This window comes from Oryctolagus cuniculus, chromosome 3 (genome assembly GCF_051225735.1).
Source record: "Oryctolagus cuniculus isolate XC-2025 breed Fujian yellow rabbit chromosome 3, ASM5122573v1, whole genome shotgun sequence".
Taxonomy (NCBI): Eukaryota; Metazoa; Chordata; class Mammalia; order Lagomorpha; family Leporidae; genus Oryctolagus; species Oryctolagus cuniculus.
In genome coordinates, this window is record NC_142869.1 from 89,199,983 (window position 1) to 89,212,656 (window position 12,674).

The following is a 12,674-nucleotide window of genomic DNA, read 5'->3' on the forward strand; positions in this document are numbered from 1 at the left end:
ACTTGTAGAGTTTCCTGCTTCTTGGACACATTTCACAGAGCAGCACAGAGCCAGAAACTCACTCCATTCAGGCCTGCCTTGAAGACTCACTTATTCTGTTTTTGTTTTTGTTTAAATCCTTTTCAGAAGAGGGAAAGAAAAACTTTTATTGCAGCGGTCCCAAACAGCCACAGGGAACTGTGCTATGCAATATAACATTTTTTTAAATAAACAATTCACTGAGATTTATATTCCCATTCTGAAGAAGCAACCACACCCTCCTAAAAAGATAGCAGAGGATACAGACTGCCCAACAGACAGGCGTGGGCGCTCCACCCTGCGGCAGGAGGCCACACTGCTGCCGCACAGCTAAGGAAGGAAGCCTCCGACTTCCAAGGCAGAGTTCACACTACTAATACTTTCCTCCTAAAATGCCAGCGTTCTACTGGAAAGTCACGGGCATCTCCTGCTCACTGGCTATCAAGGAGAGGAGGCGTCCAGTGGGTCCAGTGATGTCACCGTTTTCTGACTTCTCGGGAGCTCGGGGCCTCTCTGCTCATAGATCTCCTAGGTCTTTTGGTTCTCCTGGAACATTCTGATTCTGTCTGGCCTCTTGTTCCCAGATACAGAGAGAAGAGCAGAGTGTGTGTTAAACGGCAAAACATCTCACAAACTGTGCTTCACTAAGTACTCACAGCCAACTTAAGGATGAGAAATAGAGATGAAAGCCCTTGGAGAAACTGCCTGACCTCAAAGCTGTCTACCACTCGGTGCTTGCGCTTGCCTTGGCATTCTCTCCCTCCCTGCCTCTCAAATCCATGCATTTTTAAAACATAGATGAATTTATGCAAATAGATACCTGTATATAGTATGTCTAATTCCAAACTTAACCTGGCAGGGCCCCTGCACAAAGACCTGCCTCTGCTGGCCTCTTTTGTTTGCCAAGGCAGCTCCGAGTTTCCCGTTAGAGCTCAGGTGAGTGGAAGCAGATGCTGCGTCACACATTAGCTCTTGCCAGAGCGGAGGAAAGCAGTACCAAAGGAGCCATCACAGCAGCCACATCTCTCCCAGCCCCTCCAGGCTCCACACTCAGCCTAAGCAGGGAGGCCAGGTGCACAGGACAGTCGGGGCCTCCACACTCAGCCTCTGAGAGCAGCCCGGTGAGCAGCCGTGAGACTGTTTATTTACATTCCACCATCCAACAGCTCCACCAGGATTCTCCTCCAACTGCTCTCCTTCAGAAGCAATACAAGTTCTAGAAGAAAGTGGTAGAGGGGGAGGAGCTTGAAGGGTACAAATACATCAGTGATTTACTGTGGACGTTAGGTTGAGCAGACGCCTTGTTTGCTTCTTTGACACTCTTACAGGAGTCAGAGTGGAAGTCACATCATGGATTTGTTGTGTGTGTCGAAAAGGGCTCGGATTCCTACGGTGAATCAGCTCTGGTAACTGACCGGTAAAGCTGACGGGACCCTTTTGGAGGGACGAAGATTAGAGCTAAGACTGTGCCTTGTACTTTGAGCAAAAGCCTCCAACAATTACTGTAGCCTTGGAAATGGAGGCCATCAGAGTGGTTCTTCCTCGGAAACAGGAGACTCACCAACAGACTATGGCAGACAAAGAAACAGAACCACCTTATGTCACTGGGATGACCAAGCTCAGAGCAACTGCAAATGGCCAGGGACTATTCTATGACTGGGAAGTGGCTCGTCACATTGTAGAAAAGAGTAAAAATTCATGCCCATGGGTCAAAAGCCAATTCCAAGGCACTGTAAGAACTCTCCTGCTCTCACGTCTCCCCGGTGCTCCCTGCCCTGTTTTGTTTCTGCTGAGCTGGGGATGCTGCTCCTGGTTTAGCAGGAGACAACATGAATTATTTGGGAGGAGTTCAAGCCATGGAGTCATTGCTGTTGGCAGCACTTCCTCTTGAAGCTTGAGTTTCACCCTAGCAAATTCTGATGTCATCAAACACTCAGAAGACATGCTTGGAAGCCTGTACCAGACAATGACCCATAAAGGTATTTTCCCCTTAATAGATGACACTGCAAATAACTTAAAGGATAGAGAGAGAAAGAGAGCGAGCGAGCAAGAGAGAGCGGGCCGGAAGTGCTCAGTATCTGGCCTACTACAAGTGTCCAGGAAGTGTCTGCTGAACCTGCCAAAATGCACTGATCCTAAGGAAGTCCCTTGTCTTTCTTCTCTTCTCTGGATGGGACCAGTGGAAGGCAGAAGAGGTGTGCAAGATCAGAACCTCTCCCTAGGGAGGGCTGGCCAAATGCTTCCCATGATAATGTCCCCTTTCCCATGGCTACACCGGCAGGAGTATTCTCACACTTAGAGACACCTGTCATTCCAAGAGACATGGACTGCAAAAGAAAGGCTTTAACTCTCCAGAGTCAGGACAAATGAGTATTTCTGGCATGAGAACCTGGGTTTTCATTCTGTGCTCTTACCTGCTAATCCTGAGTTGAAAACCACTGTAGGTGAAGATGATCCCGGCAGTGGGGGTGCAGAGGGAGGAGGGGGTGGTGGCAGAGGAGGAGCTGGCACAGTCTCAGCTGCAGGACCCGGGAGAGGAGGAGGAGGAGGAGGGGGTGGGGGAGGTGGGGGCGGGGGAGGAGGCGGGGGAGGTGGTGGCATTGGTGGTGTTACAGGACCATTTTGCACTAGCAAGGAGAGAAGAGACAAATTGAAAATACAGGAATGGTTTTCCAGCAGTATGTCATGTGCATATAAAGTACCTGAAAACAAAACACTTACAAGGAGAAAGGGTCGCTTTCAAAAAAACCATAAAAATTTCCCTATTCACAAATGCAACACTTGTGAAACACTTGTGAAACACTTGTGAAACAAAGACCTATGACCTGGATCTCAAAATGCAAACAGTTCTTAAAATCAGGACATAAAAGAAAGGATTGGCAAAAACAGACAAGGCACACAAACCGACAACTGGTCCACAGAGAAAGACCAGTGCCCCAATACTGCCCTAAGCACCCCAGCCAAGGCTTCTCACCTGCTTCGGGTGTGTCTGATGACGGAGGTAGTGGTGGGGGAGGAGGTGGCAAGGGTCCCGAGGAGGTAGCCCCCGTCAGCGGTCCCACATAGTTCACTTCTGACCCTGCAGACAACGCGCCAGAAGCCAGGACTGGCAGAATGGCAATGTCCCCGTCCCCTTTCTTCTGAATTTTAATGGTTCCCTGTTTCTCCAGTTCATGAATCTTTTTTTCCAGGGTAGACTGTCTCTGAATGGCTTCTTCTTTTTCTTTGACCATTTTTCTTAATGTGTGAACTTGGGTGTTTGCATCTTTGTAGATTTCCTGCAAAAGAGTCTATGGTCAAGGGTTTGTCTTCACGTGGCATTCACTCATTATCATCAGGTTGGGAAACTGAGGATAAAGACACGACACTAAAAATGAGATGAAGGGTACACATATGAATAGGAATTCTATAGAACCCAGCCAGAATGGGTAAAATCCCACTAATTATTAATGACACCAATAATGCATGCAATACATTTCAGCAATTGCAAGTGTTAATGAAGTCCTTTCCATTTCATAAATGCAGCCAACTCATTTCTCCCCACAGGTGGAAAGGAACACAGCAGAGATGGCTCCAAAAGCCGACTTCGACCCTAAGGGTGAACTGGTGGTGCAGAATGTTTTCCTTCCACTTAGTTTAAAATTCTTGGTAACTCCTAGGCAGTGTATCAGCTAACAGTAGGCAAGAGGTCGCTAGGTCAGACTTGGACAGAAGTCAGACTAGGATCAAAACTCTGCAAGCCACAGGAGAGTGTATTCCTCAGTAACCAGGGGCTGGCTGCCCTTGAGTGCACGGCTCTGCTCCTCATAAAGGCCCCTTGACCAAGCTCAGGACAGGGACTATGCCATTCTCCCTCTGGTAATGCCATCAACAAAACGGGCCAAAGCTTCCCTCCACTAATTACTGACTTCTGTCTAGGTTTTTGGCAGAAGACAAAGGAGCTACAATTTCCAATTCAAAAGGCTGTCCTGGCTCCTTTTTTAAGGGGCCCACCGAGATTCCAGGAAAAGGATTTCTGGAGCTGAGTGAACTTGCTGCGCCTTCTACATGAGGTCTCTCCCCACAGCCTCCAGCAGGCAAGGGCGACATTCTTCACACCCTGTCTACTATTAATCATCTAAGAGTCTGAACTTGAATTGAGTCCATATGCTACAACTTGGTCTCGACGGTGTGCCAGAAAATAAATTTCCTCGAGTTAACTGCAGGACATGTCAGAGGAGAAAGCAACACACACAGGCATGACAACCCTCACATAAAACGTGCTGTTTCATTCACCATGATGCGAAGGCCAGCTATTTGCCTGCAAGCCCCCCAGGCAGGCATTTTGGTGTTTTATGTTCTGGACAATTCCAAGCACACGGATGGCACTCCATAAATACCTGACACGTAAGGGAAAGCAACACCAAGGCCAAATAAAACAGCTGGGATTATCTGATAATAAAATGCATTGGTTTTGCTTTGCCTTCCCCCACCCATTTTTTTTTTCTTTTGGTGAATGCTGTTAGGTCTAGTCTGTGTTGTGATTTCCCTGTTTCCACAGCAACCACCAAATCTCAATTTGAGAAGAGGCAAAGCAAAGCAAAGAAATACACCGAAGCCCAAGTCCCAGTAAAAACAAATGAGCGGCATGAATTAAATCCATGCTGTGTTTTCATTCCCAGCAGCATGTGCAATCCACAGAATCAGCTCAACCTCCTCCAGAGGGGGAGGTTGTTGGGCCCAAAATCAGTGATAAGGAAATAGAGAACCTCCAGGATTTGACTGCACACGCGCGTGCGTCTGTCCCCTGCCTGTGTGTACTCTTCACCTGGGGACCACCTGTAGCATGTGCCCATACACACACTGCACCGATGCACTCCTCGGAGAGGAGCATACTCCACGTCCACCTAGTCTAAGCACAGCCCGGTCCCCAGCGTGCCCACCTGGGGCAGCTGTCATCGTCACACTTACTCGGACAACATCCAGCTCCTTGTTCCTCTGCATGAGCTGCTTTTCCAGTTCCACGATTTTGGACATGGCTTCATTCTCTGTGTCTTGCAGTTTCTCAGATAACTGTGAAATGTTTAAAAGGGAGCCGTGTCACAACACAGGGTCATTCGGATCAGGTGCCCGGTTCTCAGAAAGCAGAGCTCCAAGACCATTAGGGCCTGTCAGAGCCGGTTGTTCTCTGGAAATGTCAGTATTTCTAATATGGTTCTGAATGCAGATTTGTTGCTATCAGGAATTAATAATTTATTAAGGTTATATTAAAAATGCATCCTTAATAAAATCTACAGGTCAACTCCTTAGTGTTTCAATCTACACATTGTGTCTGCTTCCATTTCTTCAGGGACCAGTAATGATAGAGAGATCAGTAAGGGACGAGGGAAACGGGAGTCCACTTCCACAGCTTCCCAAGCAAGGGCATCGAGCAAAAGCTTTCCGAAAGTATTGATTCAGAAATTTTGGTTGTGACATTCCAGGTAACCAGTTGAAACAAAACAAAAACTACTGCTTGTTTTAAACCAAACTGATCAAATATTGAGCACTATTTGAGAGACAACTGAAATAAACAGGTGGCCTGCTGTAAGTAAATACAGAAGTACGGCCATGCAGCAGCGGCTGTTCTGCACAGCAGTTGAGATGCTGCTTGGGGCACCTGCACCCCTCGTGCAAAGGCTTGGGTGGGAGTCCCAGCTCCAGTGCCAGTTCCAGTCGCCTGCTGATGCATGCCCTGAGAGACAACAGCTGACTGCTGTTGAGGTACCGATGTGGGGGAGATCCGGATAGAGCTCCAGTGCCTGGCCTGGGGCCGGGGCAGTCTCTGCTATTGTGGGTATTTGAGGAATGGATAAGCATATGGAAAATCTCCACCCTACCCCAATCCTTCAAATAAAATGACGTTAAGTTTAAAAAAATTTTTAATTTTGTGAAAAATGGAATTAAGTTTTTTAAAAGTATGGTCATGTAATGTTGGCAGTGGTTTCAAGAGAAACACAGAATGGGTCATTTTACTTTATGCCAAATGCTCTTAAAATTTACCTATTTCTGATTTTTTACATCTCAATGAAAATAATCCTAAGCAAAGACAAGGTCAGGAGGAAGCATGGAGATTTCTACTGTTCAGACTGAATCATTTAAGTTCAGAATTATTGAGCCTACAAGTTCTCTTCCGAAGTGGAAGCCGACCAGCTCACTGGAGCACTTACAGAGGGTTTCTGGATCACTCACTTGGCCTAACCACAAACCATGAATATGCCCATTTGCAGAGTGATGGGAAAAGGTAGAGGAAACCAAACACACGCAGTACTCTTTAAAAGAAAAATGTAGAGGAAAATAAATGAGCTGTTCCATGGGAAAAAATAACATTCCTCCACAAAAGGGACAACTCAGTTCACAATCAAGTGAAGTACACATCAGAAGTTATCAAAAGAATTTGGACCTCATAATACTGGAATTTCTGAGAAACACCATTTTTCTGTTCATTTTCACAGTACTGAATGCTCTGTTCAAAACATGAACAAGTGAACAATCTCTGAGGACCTACAGACTAATATTCAACTTGGAAAAGTCCCTCAAAGAAAGCTGCATCCCTGTTGGTACAGAGCTGACATCACACTGGGAGGACACTTCCTCCACGAAGTATAGTCAGGTTATTTAGCACAGCAGCTAAGGGACCCCACATCCCACATGGGAGTGTAGTTCCAGGCTCAGCTACTCTCTTTCGGATTCAGCTTTCTGCTAATGTGCACCCTAAGAGGCAGAAGATGACAGCTCTACTACTTGGGTTCCTGCCCCTGACATGGGAGACCCGGATTGAGCTTCATGCTCCTGACTATTGTAGATATCTGGAGAGTGAACCGTCGGTTCAAGTCAGGAGCTGGAGCTCAGGATTGAACCCAGGCACTCCAATGTGGGATTTAGGAATCTTAATCAGTGTATCTTAACCACTAGGCCAAATACGTGCCCCTGTTTAGAATTTGAATAGCCATCAGACAGGAATGTTCAGACCTGCATCACAGAGTTAGCTAATCCTGCCCATGGCCCTGTGTGAACATATTTAAGAAGGTGGCTAAATTCAAGAGATACTCCTTTGACTCAGACCAAATTCCCATATTTTATATCCTCCCATCTTGCAGGTGATGTCAATCATCTAACTCTCCATAACCGAAGTCATCAGGAAACACAACCCAGCAGAACCTAGCAGGCAAGCAGACAGACTTGATTTTGTTTTATGTAACACATCTGGTTTCTTTGAAAGACCCCAGAGTGGCTTCTGACAGCTCTCTATCCTAGGTTAGAGCTCATTGCTACACTTCAGCTCCTTTAACTTATTGCCATAAATGCTTGTCATTACTTCTGCTTTGCACCCAGTTGAAATGTCAGCAATTTTTCCCATTCTGAGACCGACTTACGTGAGAGATGTTCTCTTCCAGTTCTTCTACCCTCTCCAAGGCTGCATTCTTGGTTTCAGCATCTTCCAGCAGAGCTCCTACATCAAACACATTGTCCAAGTAAGCCTGAATCTGTACCTGCAGCTTGTCACTCTCTGTGTGTTTCAGCTTCTACAAACCAGAACGTGACAGAAGACGGTGTTAGCTTCTCTGAGGAAGCAGAATATACCAAGAGTCAATGCATTCTGTTTGCTCGAAGAGCCCAGCTTTTCCACAAGAAGGCTGAAGGTATCATCCACCTTAAAAGAATTGTGGAGTAACAGCCTGAGGGAGGACCACCAGATTACATTCTGGTGACTACACTCTCCCAAACACACACACATTTTCCTCCTAATCCTTCCTGCTCCATGTAATTAGGTTGTAACCTAGAACATCTGGATGTAGGTGAAATTGGGACAACAAAAAACATCCAAGCAGCTCCCAAAGGAAACAATGGCTAGCAACGTAAAACTTGAGGGTTGTCTGTGTAACACGAGAGACTGGAGGGAGTGGGACCTTGCCTAGAAGTGATGGGGTTGCAGCGAGGCCAGAGGGTTAGGTGGAATATGGGGCAGACACTGCTTGAGTTTATACTTAGCCTTCAGGCTTATTTTAGCAAATTCCTAGGGCCTATATCCCATGATTTCTTCCCTAAGGTAGAGCGCCCAACAAAAACAGCTCAGGGCTCCCAAAGCACAGATCAGAAACCTTTCCCCAGCTTGCTGCATCCAAGGTCAAGCATCAAGAATAAACTCAGCTACCTTTAAGATGATACTAGAAGGCAGCCGGCACTGTGGCATAGTGGGTAACGCAAACGCCAGCAGTGCCAGCATCCCATATGGGTGCCAGTTCGAGTCCCAGTTAATCCACTTCCCATCCAGCTCCTGCTAATGTGCCTGGGAAAGTAGTCCCTGGACCCCTGCACCCACATGGGAGACTCAGAAGAAGCTCCTGGCTTCAGATTGGCTCAGTTCTGGCTGCTGCGGCCATTCGGAGAGTGAACCAGCAGATGGAAGATCTCTCTCTGCCTCTGCCTCTGCCTCCCTGTAATTCTGCCTTTCAGACAAATAAATAAATCTTCGCGGAAAAAAGGATGACAATAGAGGTCAACAATCAGTAAATCTTCCCTACATGTCATAGGTTATGACCTTCCCTGGAGGAAAGATGAGTGGTGAGAATAGTATCTGGTACGTGGATGATGTCAATAAACATTTATTGAACAAATCAATGACTACCTATAAAAAAGTACTTAGGTCACTACATGCTTATAAGATAGCTCTTCTAATCACATGTATCCATCAGGATCCAGAATTAACATAACACAAAGCTAAATAAACACTGAGTTTTGGGAAAAAATCTTAAATTTTGAAAAGGTATCCCACTCTATAAAAGTTCTCATGAAAATAGATATTTTTCCTAGGTCTAATATTAACTTCCATAATTTAAGTCTTTTCTAAGGACATGTGTTCTATCTTAGTTTGAAAGAAGGAGGTACCTTTCTCTGAAGGGAGGAGAGAACCTCCACTTTGACTATGACCCTGTGGAAATATGATCAGAGTCCGCGAACTCAAAAGGCCTCCATAGCCTTGGCAGCTCATGACAAGAGCTTAGGGTAATTACTGATGCCATAAACAAGAGTGTCAATTTGTTAAGTCAACAACAGGAGTCACTGTGCACTTACTCCTCATGTAGGATCTCTGTCCTAAATGTGCTGTACATTGTGATTTAATGCTATAACTAGTACTCAAACAGTATTTTACACTTTGTGTTTCTGTGTGGGTGCAAACTGTTGAAAGCTTTACTTAATATATGCTAAATTGATCAATCTTCTGTATATAAAGAGAATTGAAAATGAATCTTGCTGTGAATGGAATGGGAGAGGGAATAGGAGAAAGAGTGGGAGATGGGAGGGGTGTGGGTGGGAGGGAAGTTATGGGGGGGGGAAGCCATTGTAATCCATAAGCTGTACTTTGGAAATTTATATTTACTAAATAAAAATTAAAAAAAAAAAAAGAAAGTAAGAACTTAAAAAGATTTCTGAACAAGGGCAAAGTCTAGAAAAGAAAGTGGAAAAGAAGCCTAACGGGACTTGAAACAAGACTCTCGGCAAACAACAAGGGTCCACTGATTTATTACTACCTGCCACGAAATCAGGAGCCTAAAGCAACTTCTACTCAGATACCGCAAAACTGAGCTCAGCACACTGTTAGGAATCTACACTCTCAAATGTTGGTTCAGATACTGCTACTATCAGAGCATGTGAGGAAAGAGGCTAGACAGCCTTGGATCTAAATGCAAATAAATAAATAAAAATCCAAATGCTGCCAATGACATTAATGAGCCTTTAATAAACAGACAAATTATTCAACAGCTCTTCAGTGGAGATCTATTATGCTTTGCCCTAAGTCAAAACTTTATGTGAAGTTAGGCCTGTCTACTCGAAGGGCAGCCCAGCTGGCCCAGTCAGCAAGTGTGTCAGGTGAGAGTAATTAACTCTGCAATTCTGCTCCCCCAATAAGCTGGGTCTGTGTAATCTCCTGGCTTTATCCCTAATGATGACGGGCAGTTGAACTCTGGAAATGTCCAAGGGAAGTGTTTCTATCATTTTCTTAGCTAGAAACATCCTTAAAATCGAGGCCAACAATTCTATCCCTGTCACTAGCAGTCTTCCAAATTCAACCGGACCACTCCCATCCGAAAGAGTAAAACAAAATCTGCCTAAGAGTCAAGGGACAAGGAGCCAGCCTGTGTACACACACAGCAAAGCAAGTCCATTTAGGGTATTCGTATCAACTTTCTGTTTGCTAATGGAAGAACCCCAGGGAACGGGCTGAGCACTTCTGCAAGGCAGCAGAAAAAAGGGAAACTTTAAACCTCCTTCTCCCAAGAACTAAAAGTGGAACTTCCAAAGCCACAAACACTTTAAGCAGAATTTAACAGCTCCAGGAGTAGGTCTCCAGTGTCCACTCCCTCATTATTTTTTTATGCTCTAAGTGTTTGCTCATCATTCTACAGCAGTCTTGGTTTGACCCTCCCTGCCCAGATGGGGTCCCCAGGGTAACCAAGAATGCAAATCGCCCAACAGCCCCGGAGAAGCATGCAATGCGACTTGACCCAAACAGGGCTCAAAGGCAGAGCAAAGCTACAACGAGGCTGCAAGAGGTTATCTGACTCCTGTTCTAAAAGGCTGCTGACAAGAGACAGCTCGAGGTCCCATGAGGTATGAGAGAACGCAGCTTCTCTGGCAGTTTACAGCACTCAGATATGTTCCCGCAGACTAGGAGGACAGTAGTTGCCTGCGCAGAGCCTTCGTGTCATTTAGTCACAATGGAAGTATTCCTTGGAGGGCAGCAATAACTCGGTGCTTACGAAGGTTCCAGCCATACTCACGTCCAAGTATTCATCCAGGCCTAACTTGGTAAATTCATATTGAAGGTGAACTCTGAAATTCATGTCTTCCACCGAATGAACTACAATGTTAATAAACTGCATTGAGGCCACCTGAAATGAAATTGCCAAGGCGTTAGATGGGCCTCAAACTTTTTTCTGTTTAACATGGGCATGTATTTTCAACTGCACAAATCAAGTCTCACCAATGGATTTCTTTCTCTGTCATTTCATTGGATCTTGGAAAATATTTTAATAATTTTTTTAAAGTGAAAAACTCCTAGAGGTACAACAATAAGATACCACTTCACACCCACTAGAATGGCCACAATGAAAAAGAAATATAATGACAGGTGTGGGCAAGAGTGTTCCAGAAAGGAAATTCTCACCCATTGCTGGAATAGAAAATGATGTAGCCACTTTGAAAAGAAGGAGTTTCTCAAAATGTTAAACACTGAGTTACCACACACTCCTAGTTTCTAACCAAAAGAAGAATATGTCCACATAAAAATCTGCACACATATGTTCAAAGCAGCACTATTCATGACAACCTACAAGGGAAAGAATGCAATGTCCATCAACTGATGGATAAACAAAATGTGGTCTATCTATACAGTGGAATAGTATGCAACAAAGAATAAAGTAATGATGCACATTAAAAAAACAAACTTAAAAACATGTCACATGGGAAAAAATCACAAAAGACCATATATTGTCTGAATCCATTCATATAAAATATCAGAAAAGGCGAGACTACAGAGTCAGAAAGGTTAGTGGCTGGCTAGGTAAATGAGACATGACGGCTAATGGGAAAAAAGTTTCTTTGGGGGTCATGAAATGCTCTAGAGTAGATTGCAGTAAGGCTGGGTCAAACCTGTGGCTCTTCTAAATATACTCTGAATTGCACACTTTAAATGGTAAATTGTATGATATGTTCATTATATCACACCAAGGCTATTCTTAAAAAATCATACAAGTAAAAACAACAAATTGTGTAAAGTATTACAAGAACACTATACAAAATGTGAAAATTATTACAAGAACATTTAAATCACCAATCGTCTCAGCAAAAGGTAATCCCGTCTCAAAATTCACTGTGTGTCCACCATACCCACACTGAATAACAGATCTTGGACCCACCTTTCCATACAGTCATCCAGTTTACATTCCATAAAAGCTTTCTCCTACAACTGCATCAGGACCCTAGGATCTCCTGCAGAGAATACCTATCCACAGGTTGATAAATAACACAAAAGTCCAACAGATCCATTTGTCTTTTAATGGACACTGTCAGTCTACCTAGGGTGAAAGGATCTTACTCAGACTTTCTCCATGGCTATAAGTCAGCAGAGTCTCTGGAAAGGAAAAAAAATGATTGACAGACCTGGTTCATACTTACTCTGAAAACCTACCTGGACTGGCACTGTGGCATAGTGAGTAAAGCCACTGCCTGCCATGCTGGCATCCCATATGGGCACTGGTTCAAGTCCCGCCTACTCTACTTCCAATCCTGCTCTCTGCTATGGCCTGGGAAAGCAGCAGAAGATGGCCCAAGTCCTTGGGCCCCTGCACCTACATGGGAGAGCTGGAAGAAGAAGCTCCTGGCTCCTGGTTTTGGATTGGCCCAGTTCTGGCCACTGCACCCATTTGGGGAGTGAACCAGCGGATGGAAGACCTGTCTCTCTGCCTCTCTAACTCTGCCTTCCAAATAAATAAACAAATCTTTTTAAAAAAAAGAAAAGAAAATCTACCTACTATTTCTCTTTTCCAAACCCAATTTCCTTCATGATTTTAAAAACTGCTCTCATCTAGCATTGTGGTATAGCAGGTAAGGCCACTGCCTGCAGTGCCAGCATC

The 12,674-nt window shown here is 44.8% G+C and overlaps 1 protein-coding gene across 10 annotated transcripts in view; it reads right to left on the reverse strand.

The window, feature by feature from the left end:
* FMNL2 (formin like 2) overlaps positions 1-12,674 on the reverse strand; it is a 337,175-nt gene that overhangs the window by 27,254 nt on the left and 297,247 nt on the right. For all 10 annotated transcript variants that reach the window (XM_051849554.3, XM_051849553.3, XM_051849548.3 and 7 more), the window contains 5 exons: positions 10,821-10,931; positions 7,413-7,562; positions 4,969-5,070; positions 2,993-3,296; positions 2,433-2,645 (listed from right to left, as the gene is read on the reverse strand). In XM_051849554.3, the coding sequence (XP_051705514.1) occupies positions 2,433-2,645; positions 2,993-3,296; positions 4,969-5,070; positions 7,413-7,562; positions 10,821-10,931 (880 nt within the window). The remainder of the gene's footprint in view (positions 1-2,432; positions 2,646-2,992; positions 3,297-4,968; positions 5,071-7,412; positions 7,563-10,820; positions 10,932-12,674) is intronic.